At 51.5% G+C, this 13,048-nt stretch overlaps 1 protein-coding gene across 7 annotated transcripts in view; it reads left to right on the top strand.

The window, feature by feature from the left end:
• Positions 1 to 13,048, top strand: part of DTNB (dystrobrevin beta) — a 156,937-nt gene that overhangs the window by 35,970 nt on the left and 107,919 nt on the right. For all 7 annotated transcript variants that reach the window (XM_071417192.1, XM_071417193.1, XM_071417188.1 and 4 more), the window contains 3 exons: positions 1,342 to 1,447; positions 3,837 to 4,003; positions 8,285 to 8,409. In XM_071417192.1, the coding sequence (XP_071273293.1) occupies positions 1,342 to 1,447; positions 3,837 to 4,003; positions 8,285 to 8,409 (398 nt within the window). The remainder of the gene's footprint in view (positions 1 to 1,341; positions 1,448 to 3,836; positions 4,004 to 8,284; positions 8,410 to 13,048) is intronic.

Below are 13,048 nucleotides of genomic sequence, written 5' to 3'. Positions count from 1 at the left end.
CCTGGCAGTGCCCAAGGCCAGGCTGGACATTGGGACTTAAAAAGTGCAAATTCCTCTCATTAAAAATGTTCTCAGAATCCCAGACTGGTTTGGGCTGGGAGGGAGCTTCAGTCCCACCCAGGGACACCCCTGCCATGGCAGGGACACCTTCCAGTGTGCCAGGGTGTGCCAGTGTCCAAGCCTGGCCTTGGGCACTGCCAGGAACCCAGGGGCACTGGAGGTGTCCCTGCCATGGCAGGGCTGGCACTGGGGGGGATTTTTTAGGTCCCTTCCCACCCCAACCATTCCCTGATTCCATGGCTATGGCAGCACAGGAGTATTCCTGGCAGGCACAATTGGAGCAGTGTTGCTGTGAGGTGAGGGATGAGATTTTGACTCCAAGTTCTCAGAAGGCTGAGTTAATATATCAATCATATCATATCATATCATATCATATATCATATCATGTCACATCATATATTTCATTAATTATAAAAATTATCAAAATATTAAAAATATTTAAGCATTACATTAAATATTAAATAAATATTGAAATATTAAATAAGAAATAAATAAATATTAAATGAAATATAAAAATATTAATATATAAAAATATTATATGATATTATATTATATTATAAAATTATTACATTATTAATATATTAAAAACGTTAAAGTATTAAATTAAATATTAAATAAGAAATAACTAAATAGTAAATGAAATATAAAAGTATTAATATATTAAAATTATTAAATTATTTATTAAATATATTATATTATATTATATTATATTATATTATATTATATTAATTATAGAAATGTTGAAATATTAAAAATAGTAAAATATTAAAGTATTAAATGAAATATAAAATAAATACTGAAATATTAGATGTAATATTAAATAAATAATAAATGCATATTAAATGAAGTACTAAAATATTAAAATATTAATATCTAAAACATTAAATTTTTATTAAAATTATTATATTATATGAAATTATATTAAATTATATTAAATTATATTAAATTATATACTAAAACCATACTAAAGAAAGGATACCTCAGAAGGCTGGACAAGAATGACAATAAAAACCCAGACTCAGCGAGTCTGACACAGCTGGCTGTGATTGGCCATGAATTAAAAACAATTCCCATGTTTGGATAAACGATCTCCAGGCCACATTCAAGAAAAGCCAAACATGGGGAGGCTGAGGCTCCATCTTCTCAGGGGAAGAACCCTGGCCAAGGGATTTTTCAGCAAATACCCGAGGTGGTGACAGAGAAGTTGTGGGGCTGCAGGAGGGCTGCAGTGGGAAATGCTCCTTGCTCTGCCCTGCAGTGCTCCCTGTGCTCTCCCTGCAGAAGAAGGTGATGCTGAACATGTTCCTGGACACGCTGATGGCTGACCCTCCTCCCCAGTGCCTTGTGTGGCTGCCCCTCATGCACAGACTGGCCCATGTTGAAAATGGTAAATGCAAAATCTCCCTGCTGGGAGCGGGGCACTGCTCTGTCCTGGCTCATGGGACCAGCAGTGCCTCCAGCAGAGCTGGTCCAGAGCATCCCAGAGCTGCCTGGGCCCCATTCCTGGGGCTGTGGGATGGGGACTGGCCGGGTGTGAGAGCAGCACCAGTGCAAACCCCGTGGATTTTAGTCAGTGGGGGAAAAATGACATTGTCTGAATGTTCCTGGGGCTGGGGGAGCTGGGAGAGGAGCAAAGGAGGCTCAGGGGGCCCTTGTGGCTCTGCACAAGTCCCTGCCAGGAGGGCACAGCCAGGGGGGGTCGGGCTCTGCTCCCAGGGAACAGGGACAGGACAAGGGGAAATGGCCTCAGGCTGGGCCAGGGCAGGCTCAGGGTGGACACCAGGAGGAATTTCTGCATGGAAAGGGGGCTCAGGCCTTGGCAGGGGCTGCCCAGGGAGGTTTGGGGTGCCCATCCCTGCAGGTGTCACCTGGATGTGGCACTCAGGGCACAAGGTGGGCATCGGGCACAGCTGGGACTCAATGGGCTGGGAGAGCTTTTCCAGCCTCAGGGATGCTGGGGTTTTTAATTAATTCTGATGGTGGCAATTTCCTGGACTCAAGTCCTGACCAGGAGGTGAGGAGGTGGATCTGGTTACAATGTTGGGTGAACTCCAGGGCAAAGGGGATCCTGGTTTGATCCTGGCATTCCCTGGCAGCAGCCAGGAGCAGGAGGGGACCAGCAGGGCTGCATCCCCTTTGGATGGGGTCTTTCCCATCCAAATCCCATTTTTGGCCATTGCAGAAAAATGAAAACAAACAGAAATAATACCACAAGAAAAAAAGCCCACAAACAAAATCCTAAACAAACAAAACCCAAGAAAACAACAACAACAACAACAACAGAAAATAAAAACCACAAACAAAAAAAAACCAAAACAACCAAACAACCAAAAAGCCAAAGCAAGAAAAGACAAAAAACCCCTGGGTTATTGTTACTCCTTCCCCTCATCAGGAAATCAGGGTTTGGGTTATTATTCCTTCCCTTCATCAGGAAATCAGGGTTTGGGTTATTTTTATTCCCCTCATCAGGAAATCAGGGTTTGGGTTATTTTTATTCCTTCCCCTCATCAGGAAATCAGGGTTTTGTATTTTGGGTTATTATTCCTTCCCTTCATCAGGAAATCAGAGTTTGGGTTATTTTTATTCCTCTCATCAGGAAATCAGGGTTTGGATTATTATTTCTTCCCCTCATCAGGAAATCAGGGTTTGGGTTATTTTTATTCCTTCCCCTCATCAGGAAATCAGGGTTTTGTATTTTGGAATATTGGTATTTTTCCCCCTCATCAGGAAATCAGAGTTTGGGGTATTTTTATTCCTCTCATCAGGAAATCAGGGTTTGGGTTATTATTCCTCCCCCTCATCAGGAAATCAGGGTTTTGTATTTTGGGTTATTGGTATTCCTTTCTCTCATCAGGATTTCAGGGTTTGGGTTATTATTCCTTCCCCTCATCAGGAAATCAGGGTTTGGGTTATTTTTATTCCTCTCATCAGGAAATCAGGGTTTGGGTTATTATTCCTTTCCTTCATCAGGATTTCAGGGTTTGGGTTATTGTTCCTCCTTCCCCTCATCAGGATTTCAGGGTTTGGGTTATTTTTACTCCTTGCTCTCATCAGGATTTCAGGGTTTGGGTTATTGTTCCTTCCCCTGATCAGGACATCAAGGTTTGGGTTCTGTGCTGCTTCTGTACCTTTTTATCAGCATCCATCTGTGCTGCCTCCATGGAGCAGGGAGGGGAAGGGACAGCTCTGGCAAGGGGGGGGAGGGCTTCTCATGGAGCCAGGCTGGGAGAGCTGGGAATGTCCAGCCTGGAGAAGGAGCCAGGGAGAGCTCAGAGCCCCTGGCAGGGCCTGAAGGGGCTCCAGGAGAGCTGCAGAGGGACTGGGGACAAGGCCTGGAGGGACAGGAGCCAGGGAATGGCTCCCAGTGCCAGAGGGCAGGGCTGGATGGGATCTTGGGAATTGGGAATTGTTGTGCCCTGGCACAGGGTGCCCAGCCTGGATCCCTGGCAGTGCCCAAGGCCAGGCTGGACACTGGCACACCCTGGCACTGTGGACAGACCCCAGCCTGTGCTCAGGACTTGCCTGGGGAGCTCTGCCCAGGGAGGGAGGTGTCTGAGGAAGGAATTTAGTGAGAACCTGTGAGCTGGAGCTGCTGTGTCGCCATCAGCTTCATCTGAGGGTTGATGGAGCCAAAACTCCCAGCTCTGCCCTCAAAACCCTGCCCAAAACACTGAGTGCTGAAGGAACTGGGGGGGTCTGGATCTCCAGTGAGATGGGATGTTCCAGGTTTACCAAAAATTCACTGAAAAGTTTTGTTTTCTTTGTTCTCCCCCCAGTCTTCCACCCCGTGGAGTGCTCGTACTGCCACTGTGAGAGCATGATGGGCTTCAGGTACCGCTGCCAGCAGTGCCACAACTACCAGCTGTGCCAGAACTGCTTCTGGAGGGGCCACGCCAGCGGCCCCCACAGCAACCAGCACCAGATGAAGGAGCACTCCTCATGGGTAGGGGCTTCCTCCTGGCAGGGAACCTGCTCCTGGGGGCCAGGGCATTGCTCCTGGGTAGGGGCTTCCTCCTGGCACCATGGCAGGGACACCTCCCATGTCCCAGCTGCTCCCAGCCCAGCCTTGGGCACTGCCAGGGATCCAGGCTGGGCACCCTGTGCCAGGGCCTGCCCACCCTGCCAGGGCACAATTCCTCATTCCCAAGGTCCCATCCAGCCCTGCCCTGTGGCACTGGGAGCCATTCCCTGGCTCCTGTCCCTGCAGGCCTTGTCCCCAGTCCCTCTGCAGCTCTCCTGGAGCCCCTTCAGGCCCTGGCAGTGGCTCCAGGCTCTGCCCAGAGCTCAGTTTTTCCCTTTCACCCCCCAGATCTGCACCCCCCAGGATTTGTGTGCTGAGAATCAGAAGCCCAGGCCAGAGCCATGGCAGGCAGCAGCACCTTGGGATGCCAGGATCCCAACTGGGTTGGGTGGGAAGGGAGCTCAGAGCCCCCCCAGTGCCAGCCCTGCCATGGCAGGGACAGCTCCCAGTGTGCCAGGGTGTGCCAGTGTCCAGCCTGGCCTTGGGCACTGCCAGGGATCCAGGCTGGGCACCCTGGGCCAGGGCACAATTCCTCATTCCCAAAATCCCATCCAGCCCTGCCCTGTGGCACTGGGAGCCATTCCCTGGCTCCTGTCCCTGCAGGTCCTGATGAGTTCCTCAAGTGAACAAATTCAGAGAGAAATAAATGTGGGCATTTTCAGCAGGTGAGGAATTGGTTTAGGAAAATGAGGGGTTTGAGTTTGGAGTAATCACATCTCTGCATAATTTAAATTCTCTCTGGGGTCAGCCAGTGATATAAAATCAAATTGTGATTTGCAAAGGATTTCAAAGGCATTAAAGCAGAGGGGCTGGAATGAGATGAGCTTTAGGGTCCCTTCCACACAAACCATTTCAGGATTTGATGATATTGGGATGACCAAGTGCCCATTCCCTGGGATCCAGAGGCTCTCCAGGGCCCTCACACCATTCTGCTGCTCCCCAGGATGGAGCTGTGGGCTGAGAAATAAAAATTCCAGGACCTGGAAGGAATGAGGGCCTCCAGGGCAGGCTGGACACCAGCAGGAATTGACTTCATGGTAGTAACTGGTGTTAATTATCAATTATCAGTAATTGCCAGGCACTGATGGTGTTTGCTGTAACTCCTATTTGAACCTCTGGTAATCTGAATTTTCACTTGAATGTCCCTTGGGAGCTTGGTCCCACTCTGGAGTGTTGTACAGCAGCAGTAACTAATAATTGTAACGAATTAATTATTACAATTAATAATTAATGATTGTAATTAATTCCAGAGCTGTAATGAGCCAGGGCTTGCCCTTTCCTGGGGTTGCCAGTGAGGGAGAGCAGCAGGAGGAGCTGCCAGCTGATGTCTGAGCTCCCATAACCAAGGAATTATGGAGTTATTAGGGTTGGAAAAGGCCATCACCAGGGTTCCATGCCACTGCTGGGAGCTGGGTGAATGCAGCAGCACCTTTAGAATTAATTTTGTGAGCCAATATGGGATTTAAACCCCTTTTTTGGTCATTCCTGTGGGCGTGGCAACACTTGTCACCAGCCTTGCCAAGGACCACCAGTCCTGTGAGGCCATTTAGTGTGAGAATCAAAAAATTAAAAAAAAAAAATTCTACAGACTCTAAACAGTTTAATCTGTAGCCTTAGAAGACACTTAGATTAATGTAAAATGTAAATGTAAAAATACAATGTAAAAATACAATACACAGACATTTAGCAGAAAAATCATACATGTGTGTTTCTATGGTTGTAAGTAAGAATATGCCTTAAATAAGTGAGAAACTGTGTTGGGTAAAATAGTGAAGGGTTTATAATGTGAGGGTGTGGTTGTGTAGAATAAACTGAGAGTTCAGAAGTTACAATAAAAGCCTGAGAGCTAAAAGCCCATTAGATAAAAGTATCCATGGTGCAGCACAAGTCAGTGAAAGTGATGGGCTAAAAAGGCAAAATAAATCCTGTGGCAGCTCTCTGTTGATTACAAATTGCCTTTAATGAAGAAACTGTAGCCAAATGCTTGCTCCTCTAAAATCTCACAGCCTCTGAGATTAATATTTATATTTATTAAGGAAATAAATTTGGTCTTAGCTTGAAAATAGCCCCATCCCTCCATTTCTAGCAGCAACAATAATCATTTAGCACCACTTGTGAAAGGAGCCCAAGTCACTCCTGCCTGTGCCAGCGCTGCCCCACCTTGGCTGTGCCTGTAGAGGACAGGAATTTGGCAAGTGGCTGCTCCTGCCCTCAAAACGCCCCCTCCATTCAGTGTTCAGAGAGTGATGTGAAAATCCCTTCATGGGATGGGGCTGGGATTAATTCCTGAGAGAGCCCCCAGGTAATTGGTTTGCCTCCTAATCTTCCATCATTTTGTTAAAACTTTCAATTTCCACCGTCAGAGGCCTCCAGAGCCTCCCAGAAGTCGTTCCCCAGGGCCCTGATTTCCCAGGGGTGCTGGGCATTCCTGTTCCTGTGCCCTCTGCTGCCTGTCCCAGGGGTGAGTGCCTGCCCTGCCCTTCCTCCCAGGGCTCCCCTGTGCTGCTTCCCCAGGAACCCCCAGATCCTGAAATCTGAGTCTCCTCAACCCAGGTCTCAAAAGCTCCTGGAGATCTGTTTCACACCCAAGATAGCTCAGCTAGGCATAAAATATATTATATTATATATATATATATAATATATTATACCTCAGAAGGCATAAAATCAGCAGCATGGCTTCTGTGGCAGTGTTGGAAACAAAAAGGTTTTAATAAAAGGCAAAATAACAAACAGAAAAACTGAGCCAGGTGTAAGAGGTTTTTGCTCCTGGTAAAACACCTCACAAAAGCCATCAATTTCTTTGTTCTCTTCTTTTTCTAGTGAATTGCTCAGGCAGTTTGGCTTCTGTCCCATTGGCCATCCTTAAGTTTGAGGTGAAGTCCCTCAGGTCCTATGAGGTGTCTTTTTACTTATTGAGGAGAGAAACTTCTGTGTTTATTTCCTTTTTGAGGGCACAGAGGACAGTTTGGTCACTCCCTCAACAGGGGGAACATTCCTATACTCACCTGTGCTTCTTCCCCCAAAATTCTGGGCTCACCTGTGCTGGTTCCAGCTCAGGTGAAATGTGGGTCTCCTCCAGCCAGGCCTCATAAGCTCTTGGAGATTTATTTCATAAACTCTTGGAGATTTATTTCACACCCAAGACAGCTCAGCTACCTCAGAAGGCATAAAATCAGCAGGATGGCTTCTGTGGTGGTGTTGGAAATAAAAAGGTTTTAATAAAAGGCAAAATAACAAAACTCTTTACAGAGAAAAACCGAGCCAGGTGCAAGAGGTCCTGGTAAAACACCTCACAAAAGGGATTGGTTTCCTTGTTCTCTTCTTTTTCTAGTGAATTGCTCAGGTGGGACTTTTTGGCTTTTGTACAATTGGCTGTCCTTAAGTTTGAGGTGAAGTCCCCAGGTCTTATGAGGTGTCTTTTCACCTAATTGAGGAGAGAAACTTGTGGGCTTCTTTCCTTTTTAATGGGACAAAGGACAGTTTTGTCACTCTATCCACAGGGGTAACATTCCTGTACTCACCTGTGCTTGTTCCCCTGGGCTCACCTGTGCTTGTCCCCCCAGAAATCCCCATCTCACCTGTGCAGCCATCCCTGTTTCACCTGTGTGATCCCAGGGCTCACCTGTGCTTGTTCCCCTGGAAACCCCTGGGTTTACCTGTGTAATCCTGGGCTCACCTGTGCTTGTTCCCCTAGAAATCCCTGGGTTTACCTGTGTAATCCTGTGTTGTTTACCTGTGTTGTTTCCCCAGAAATCCCTGGGTTTACCTGTGTTGTTTCCCCAGAAATCCCTCCCCTCACTTGTGCTTGTTCCCCCAGCAATCCCAGGCTCATCTGAGCAGAAATCCAGGGCTCACCTGTGCTTTCTCCTGCAGGAACCCCCAGGGTCATCTGTGCTTGTTCCCCTGGGCTCACCTGTGCTTGTTCCCCCAGAAACCTCCAGGCTCACCTGTGCAATCCCAGGCTCACCTGTGTTGCTCCCCCAGCCATCCCCATCTCACCTGTGCAATCCCATCTCACCTGTGCAATCCCCTCTCACCTGTTTTTCCCCCAGTAATCCCCTCTCCCCTGTGCTGTCCCCTCTCCCCTGTACAATCCCCTCTCCCCTGTGCAATCCCCTCTCCCCTGTTTTTTCCCCAGCAATCCCTTCTCACCTGTGCTCTCCCCTCTCACCTGTGCACCCCCATTTCCCCGTGTTTCCCCAGAAATCCCCAGCCAAGAAGCTCACCCACGCCATCAGCCGCTCTCTGGGCTGCGTGCCCAGCCGGGACCCGCCCCGCCCGCTCTTCCCCGAGCAGCCCGAGAGGCCCCTGGACCTGGCCCACATTGTGTGAGTACCTGAGAGCCCCCCTAAACCCCCCTGAACCCCCCCTGAGCCCCTGGACCTGCTCCACATCGTGTGAGTACCTGAGAGCCCCCTGAGCCCCCCTGAGACCCCTCTGAGCCCCCTCTGAGCCCCCTCTGAGCCCCCCTGAGACCCCTCTGAGCCCCCTCTGAGCCCCTGGACCTGGCCCACATCGTGTGAGTACCTGAGAGCCCCCCCGAGCCCCCCTGAGTCCCCTCTGAGCCCCCCCTGAACCCCCTCTGAGCCCCTGGACCTGCTCCACATCGCGTGAGTACCTGAGAGCCCCCCTAAACCCCCCTGAACCCCCCCTGAGCCCCTGGACCTGCTCCACATCGTGTGAGTACCTGAGAGCCCCCCTAAAACCCCCTGAGCCCCCCCTGAACCCCCTCTGAGCCCCTGGACCTGGCCCACATCGTGTGAGTACCCCTGAACCCCTTCCTGAGTCCCCTCCCCAGCCCTGACCCCCCAGACCTGGCTCCTGTCATGTGGGTACCTGAGCCCCCCTCAGCCCCTCCTGAGCCCCTCCTGAGCCCCCCACATCGTCTGAGTACCCCTGAGCCTCCTCCTGACCCCCCCAGACCTCATCCCCATGGTGTGAGGACCCCTGAGCCCCCTCCTCACCCCTGAGCCCCCTCCTGACCCCCCCAGACCTCACCCCCATTTTGTGAGTCCCCCTGAGCCCCCTCCCCAGCCCTGGGCTCGGGGCAGCGAGCAGCCCTGGGCCTGCAGAGAATATCAGGACTTTCATTGTTGTGTTGGTGTCAATGTTTCAGGTTTTTCTCTGTTGTGTTGGTGTCGATGTTTCAGGTTTTTTTCTCTGCTGTGTGGTGTCAATGTTTCAGGTTTTTCATTGTTGTGTTGGTGTCAATGTTTCAGGTTTTTCTCTGTTGTGTTGGTGTCAATGTTTCAGGTTTTTCTCTGCTGTGTTGGTGTCAATGTTTCAGGTTTTTCATTCCTGTGTTGGTGTCAATGTTTCAGGTTTTTCTCTGCTGTGTTGGTGTAAATATTTCAGGTTTTTCATTCCTGTGTTGGTGTCAATGTTTCAGGTTTTTCTCTGCTGTGTTGGAGTCCATGTTTCAGGTTTTTCTCAGCTGTGATGGTGTGAATGTTTCAGGTTTTTCTCTGCTGTGTTGGTGTCAATGTTTCAGGTTTTTCTCTGCTCTGTTGGTGTGAATGTTTCTCAGGAGAACCTTCTGGGGCTGTGCTTGTGAGGGGTTTGGTGCAGCTGCAGCCAGGCCTGGCTGTGTCCTGCCTGTCACCTCCCTGTCCCCACCAGTGGCACCTCTCACTCCTCCTGTGTTGGGTCAGGCTCTGATTTCTCATTTACTGTAAATGAAATTCTCCAAACAGCACCATGGGCCAGCCCAGGGGCCTTGCCCTCACGCCCATGTCCCTCTCCATGGTGTTGTTGTCACCCTGCTGTTGGAGGGGTGGGCTGGATGGAAAACCCCTGCACTGCTGCTGGTTTGAGCAGCTTGAGGCCACCCTGCTTCCCCACTCTGTCACACTTCACCTGCACGGTAAAAACTGAGAGACAAAGACCCAACCAAGCTGCAGTCAGTCTGCAGATCAATCCCAGTGTCCCACAGAGCCTGGGGAAAACTGTTCCCATCTGTAGGAGAGGGTGAGGAGGAGCAGCACTGGGATGCAATTCCCAGCCAACCCATCACTGCCTTTCCTTCCCAACCCATCACTGCCTTTCCTTCCCAACCTGGAATTGCCTTTCCTTCCCAACCCATTACTGCCTTTCCTTCCTGATCCATCACTGCCTTTCCCTTCCCAACCCATCACTGCCTTTCCCTCCCAACCTGGAATTGCCTTTCCTTCCCAACCTGGAATTGCCTTTCCTTCCCAACCTGGAATTGCCTTTCCTTCCCAATCCATCACTGCCTTTCCTTCCCAACCCATTCCTGCCTTTCCTTCCCAACCCATCACTGCCTTTCCTTCCCAACCCATTCCTGCCTTTCCTTCCCAATCTGGAATTGCCTTTCCTTCCCAACCCATCACTGCCTTTCCTTCCCGATCCATCACTGCCTTTCCTTCCCAACCCATCACTGCCTTTCCTTCCCAACCCATTCCTGCCTTTCCTTCCCAACCTGGAATTGCCTTTCCTTCCCAACCCATCACTGCCTTTCCTTCCCAACCCATTCCTGCCTTTCCTTCCCAACCTGGAATTGCCTTTCCTTCCCAACCCATCACTGTCTTTCCTTCCCAACCCATTCCTGTCTTTCCCTCCTGATCCATCACTGCCTTTCCCTTCCCAACCCATCACTGCCTTTCCTTCCCAGCCCATTCCTGCCTTTCCTTCCCAACCCATCACTGCCTTTCCTTCCCAACCCATCACTGCCTTTCCCTCCTGATCCATCCCTGCCTTTCCTTCCCAGCCTGGCATTTCCTTTCCTTTCCCATCACTGCCTCTCCATTCCCACCTGGCACTGCCTTGGCCAGGAGCCCACCATAGCCCTAAATCTGGATTTAGGGGAGGGCCCAGCTCAGCCTCACCACAAACACCTTTTGTTTCCAGTCCCATCAGATTGGAATCCACTCGTGTTTTTCCCTGTGGGCTGGGCACCTGCTGCAGGGACAGTGGGGACAGGGCGAGGACATGGGGACATGGGGACATGTCACAGCTCCTGCAGGGACATGGGGACAGGGCTGCACAGCTCCTGCAGGGACTGGGACAGTGAGGACATGTCACACCTCCTGCAGGGACATGGGGACAGGGCTGGGCACCTGCAGGGACAGTGGGGACAGGGCGGGGACATGGGGACATGGGGACAGGGCTGGGACAGGGACATGGGGACATGTCACAGCTCCTGCAGGGACATGGGGACAGGGCTGGGCACCTACAGGGACAGTGGGGACAGGGCTGCACAGCTCCTGCAGGGACAGGGACACGGGGACAGGGCTGGGACAGGGCTGCACAGCTCCTGCAGGGACTGGGACAGTGAGGACATGTCACACCTCCTGCAGGGACATGGGGACAGGGCTGGACAGGTCCTGCAGGGACAGGGACATGGGGACAGGGCTGGACAGCTCCTGCAGGGACATGGGGACAGGGACATGGGGACAGGGACATGGGCACCTGCAGGGACTGGGACATGGGGACAGGGCTGGACAGCTCCTGCAGGGACATGGGGACAGGGACATGGGGACAGGGACATGGGGACAGGGACATGGGAACAGGGCTGGGCACCTGCAGGGACAGGGACATGGGGACAGGGCTGGACAGGGACAGTGGGGACATGTCACACCTCCTGCAGGGGCAGGGACAGTGGGGACAGGGCCAGTCCTGGCAGCAGCTCAGAGGCATCTGCTGTGTGCTGCCAGCTTTAATTACATGTAAACCCAATGCCCTAAAAAGCAAAGGATGGGGACATGGGGCCTGGTGGCCCAAGGACAGCTCTGGGACAGAGGAGCCCTGGGAGCAGGGGATTGATATCCCAGGGACATCCCAGGGACAAAAAGGGACCCACTGGGGTCTGTGTGAGGGACACGAGGCCTTTGGGCTGCTGTGGCACCACTGAAAGAACAAAAATAGCAAAACAACAAAAATAACAATGAAGCCCCCTGGTTTGAGGGGCTCTAGGCAACGGGGGTTCTCTGCTGGAACCCAGCTCCATGCAGGAATTGCTGCAGGCCCCAGGGAGCCACTTCTGGGGTGCCCAGGGGTGGATTGTGTTTGGTTGGGGTGAGGGAATCATCAGCACCCACAAATAAACAGGTGGAGAGGCTGCAGAAAAGCTGAGCTCTGCTGCAGCTGAGTAAACAGAGAATGAAATATTAATAACTAGGGGAGTTTAACAATACTTGGCCAAAGGTTCCAGGGAAAACAAGGCTTGGGAGGGGAGAAAAACCCAGCTGTGCTCTTTGAGGGAGGGAGGAAACACAAAAGGGGGCAGAAGGAATGTAACCAATGAGTTAGGAGTTGCTGTGAGTGGTTTGGTGCAGGGGCAATGAGCTGTGAGGGAGGAGCTGGGCAGGGAATGGAGCTGGGCAGGGAATGGAGCCCCAGGAGGGGCTGAGGGAGCTGGGCAGGGAATGGAGCCCCAGGAGGGGCTGAGGGAGCTGGGCAGGGAATGGAGCCCCAGGAGGGGCTGAGGGAGCTGGGCAGGGAATGGAGCCCCAGCAGGGGCTGAGGGAGCTGGGCAGGGGCTCAGCCTGGAGCAAAGGAGGCTCAGGGGGCCCTTGTGGCTCTGCACAAGTCCCTGCCAGGAGGGCACAGCCAGGGGGGGTCGGGCTCTGCTCCCAGGGAACAGGGACAGGACAAGGGGAAATGGCCTCAGGCTGGGCCAGGGCAGGCTCAGGGTGGACACCAGGAGGAATTTCCCCATGGAAAGGGGGCTCAGGCCTTGGCAGGGGCTGCCCAGGGAGGTTTGGGGTGCCCATCCCTGCAGGTGTCACCTGGATGTGGCACTGAGTGCCCTGGGCTGGGGACAAGGTGGGGATCAGAATTCCCAGAATTCCCAAAGAATTCCCAGGTTGGAAGCGACCTCCAAGACCATCGAGTCCAACCCATCCCCAACAGCTCAACTCAACCCTGGCCCCCTGTGCCACATCCAGGCTTTGTTAAACACACCCAGGCATGGGGACTCCACCACCTCCCTGGTCCTTGGGAATTTCC

This window comes from Agelaius tricolor, unplaced genomic scaffold (assembly GCF_023055355.1).
Source record: "Agelaius tricolor isolate 1412-34295 unplaced genomic scaffold, bAgeTri1.0.p SCAF_68, whole genome shotgun sequence".
In the NCBI taxonomy this organism is placed as follows: domain Eukaryota; kingdom Metazoa; phylum Chordata; class Aves; order Passeriformes; family Icteridae; genus Agelaius; species Agelaius tricolor.
This window is presented reverse-complemented; position numbering and strand designations above follow the sequence as displayed.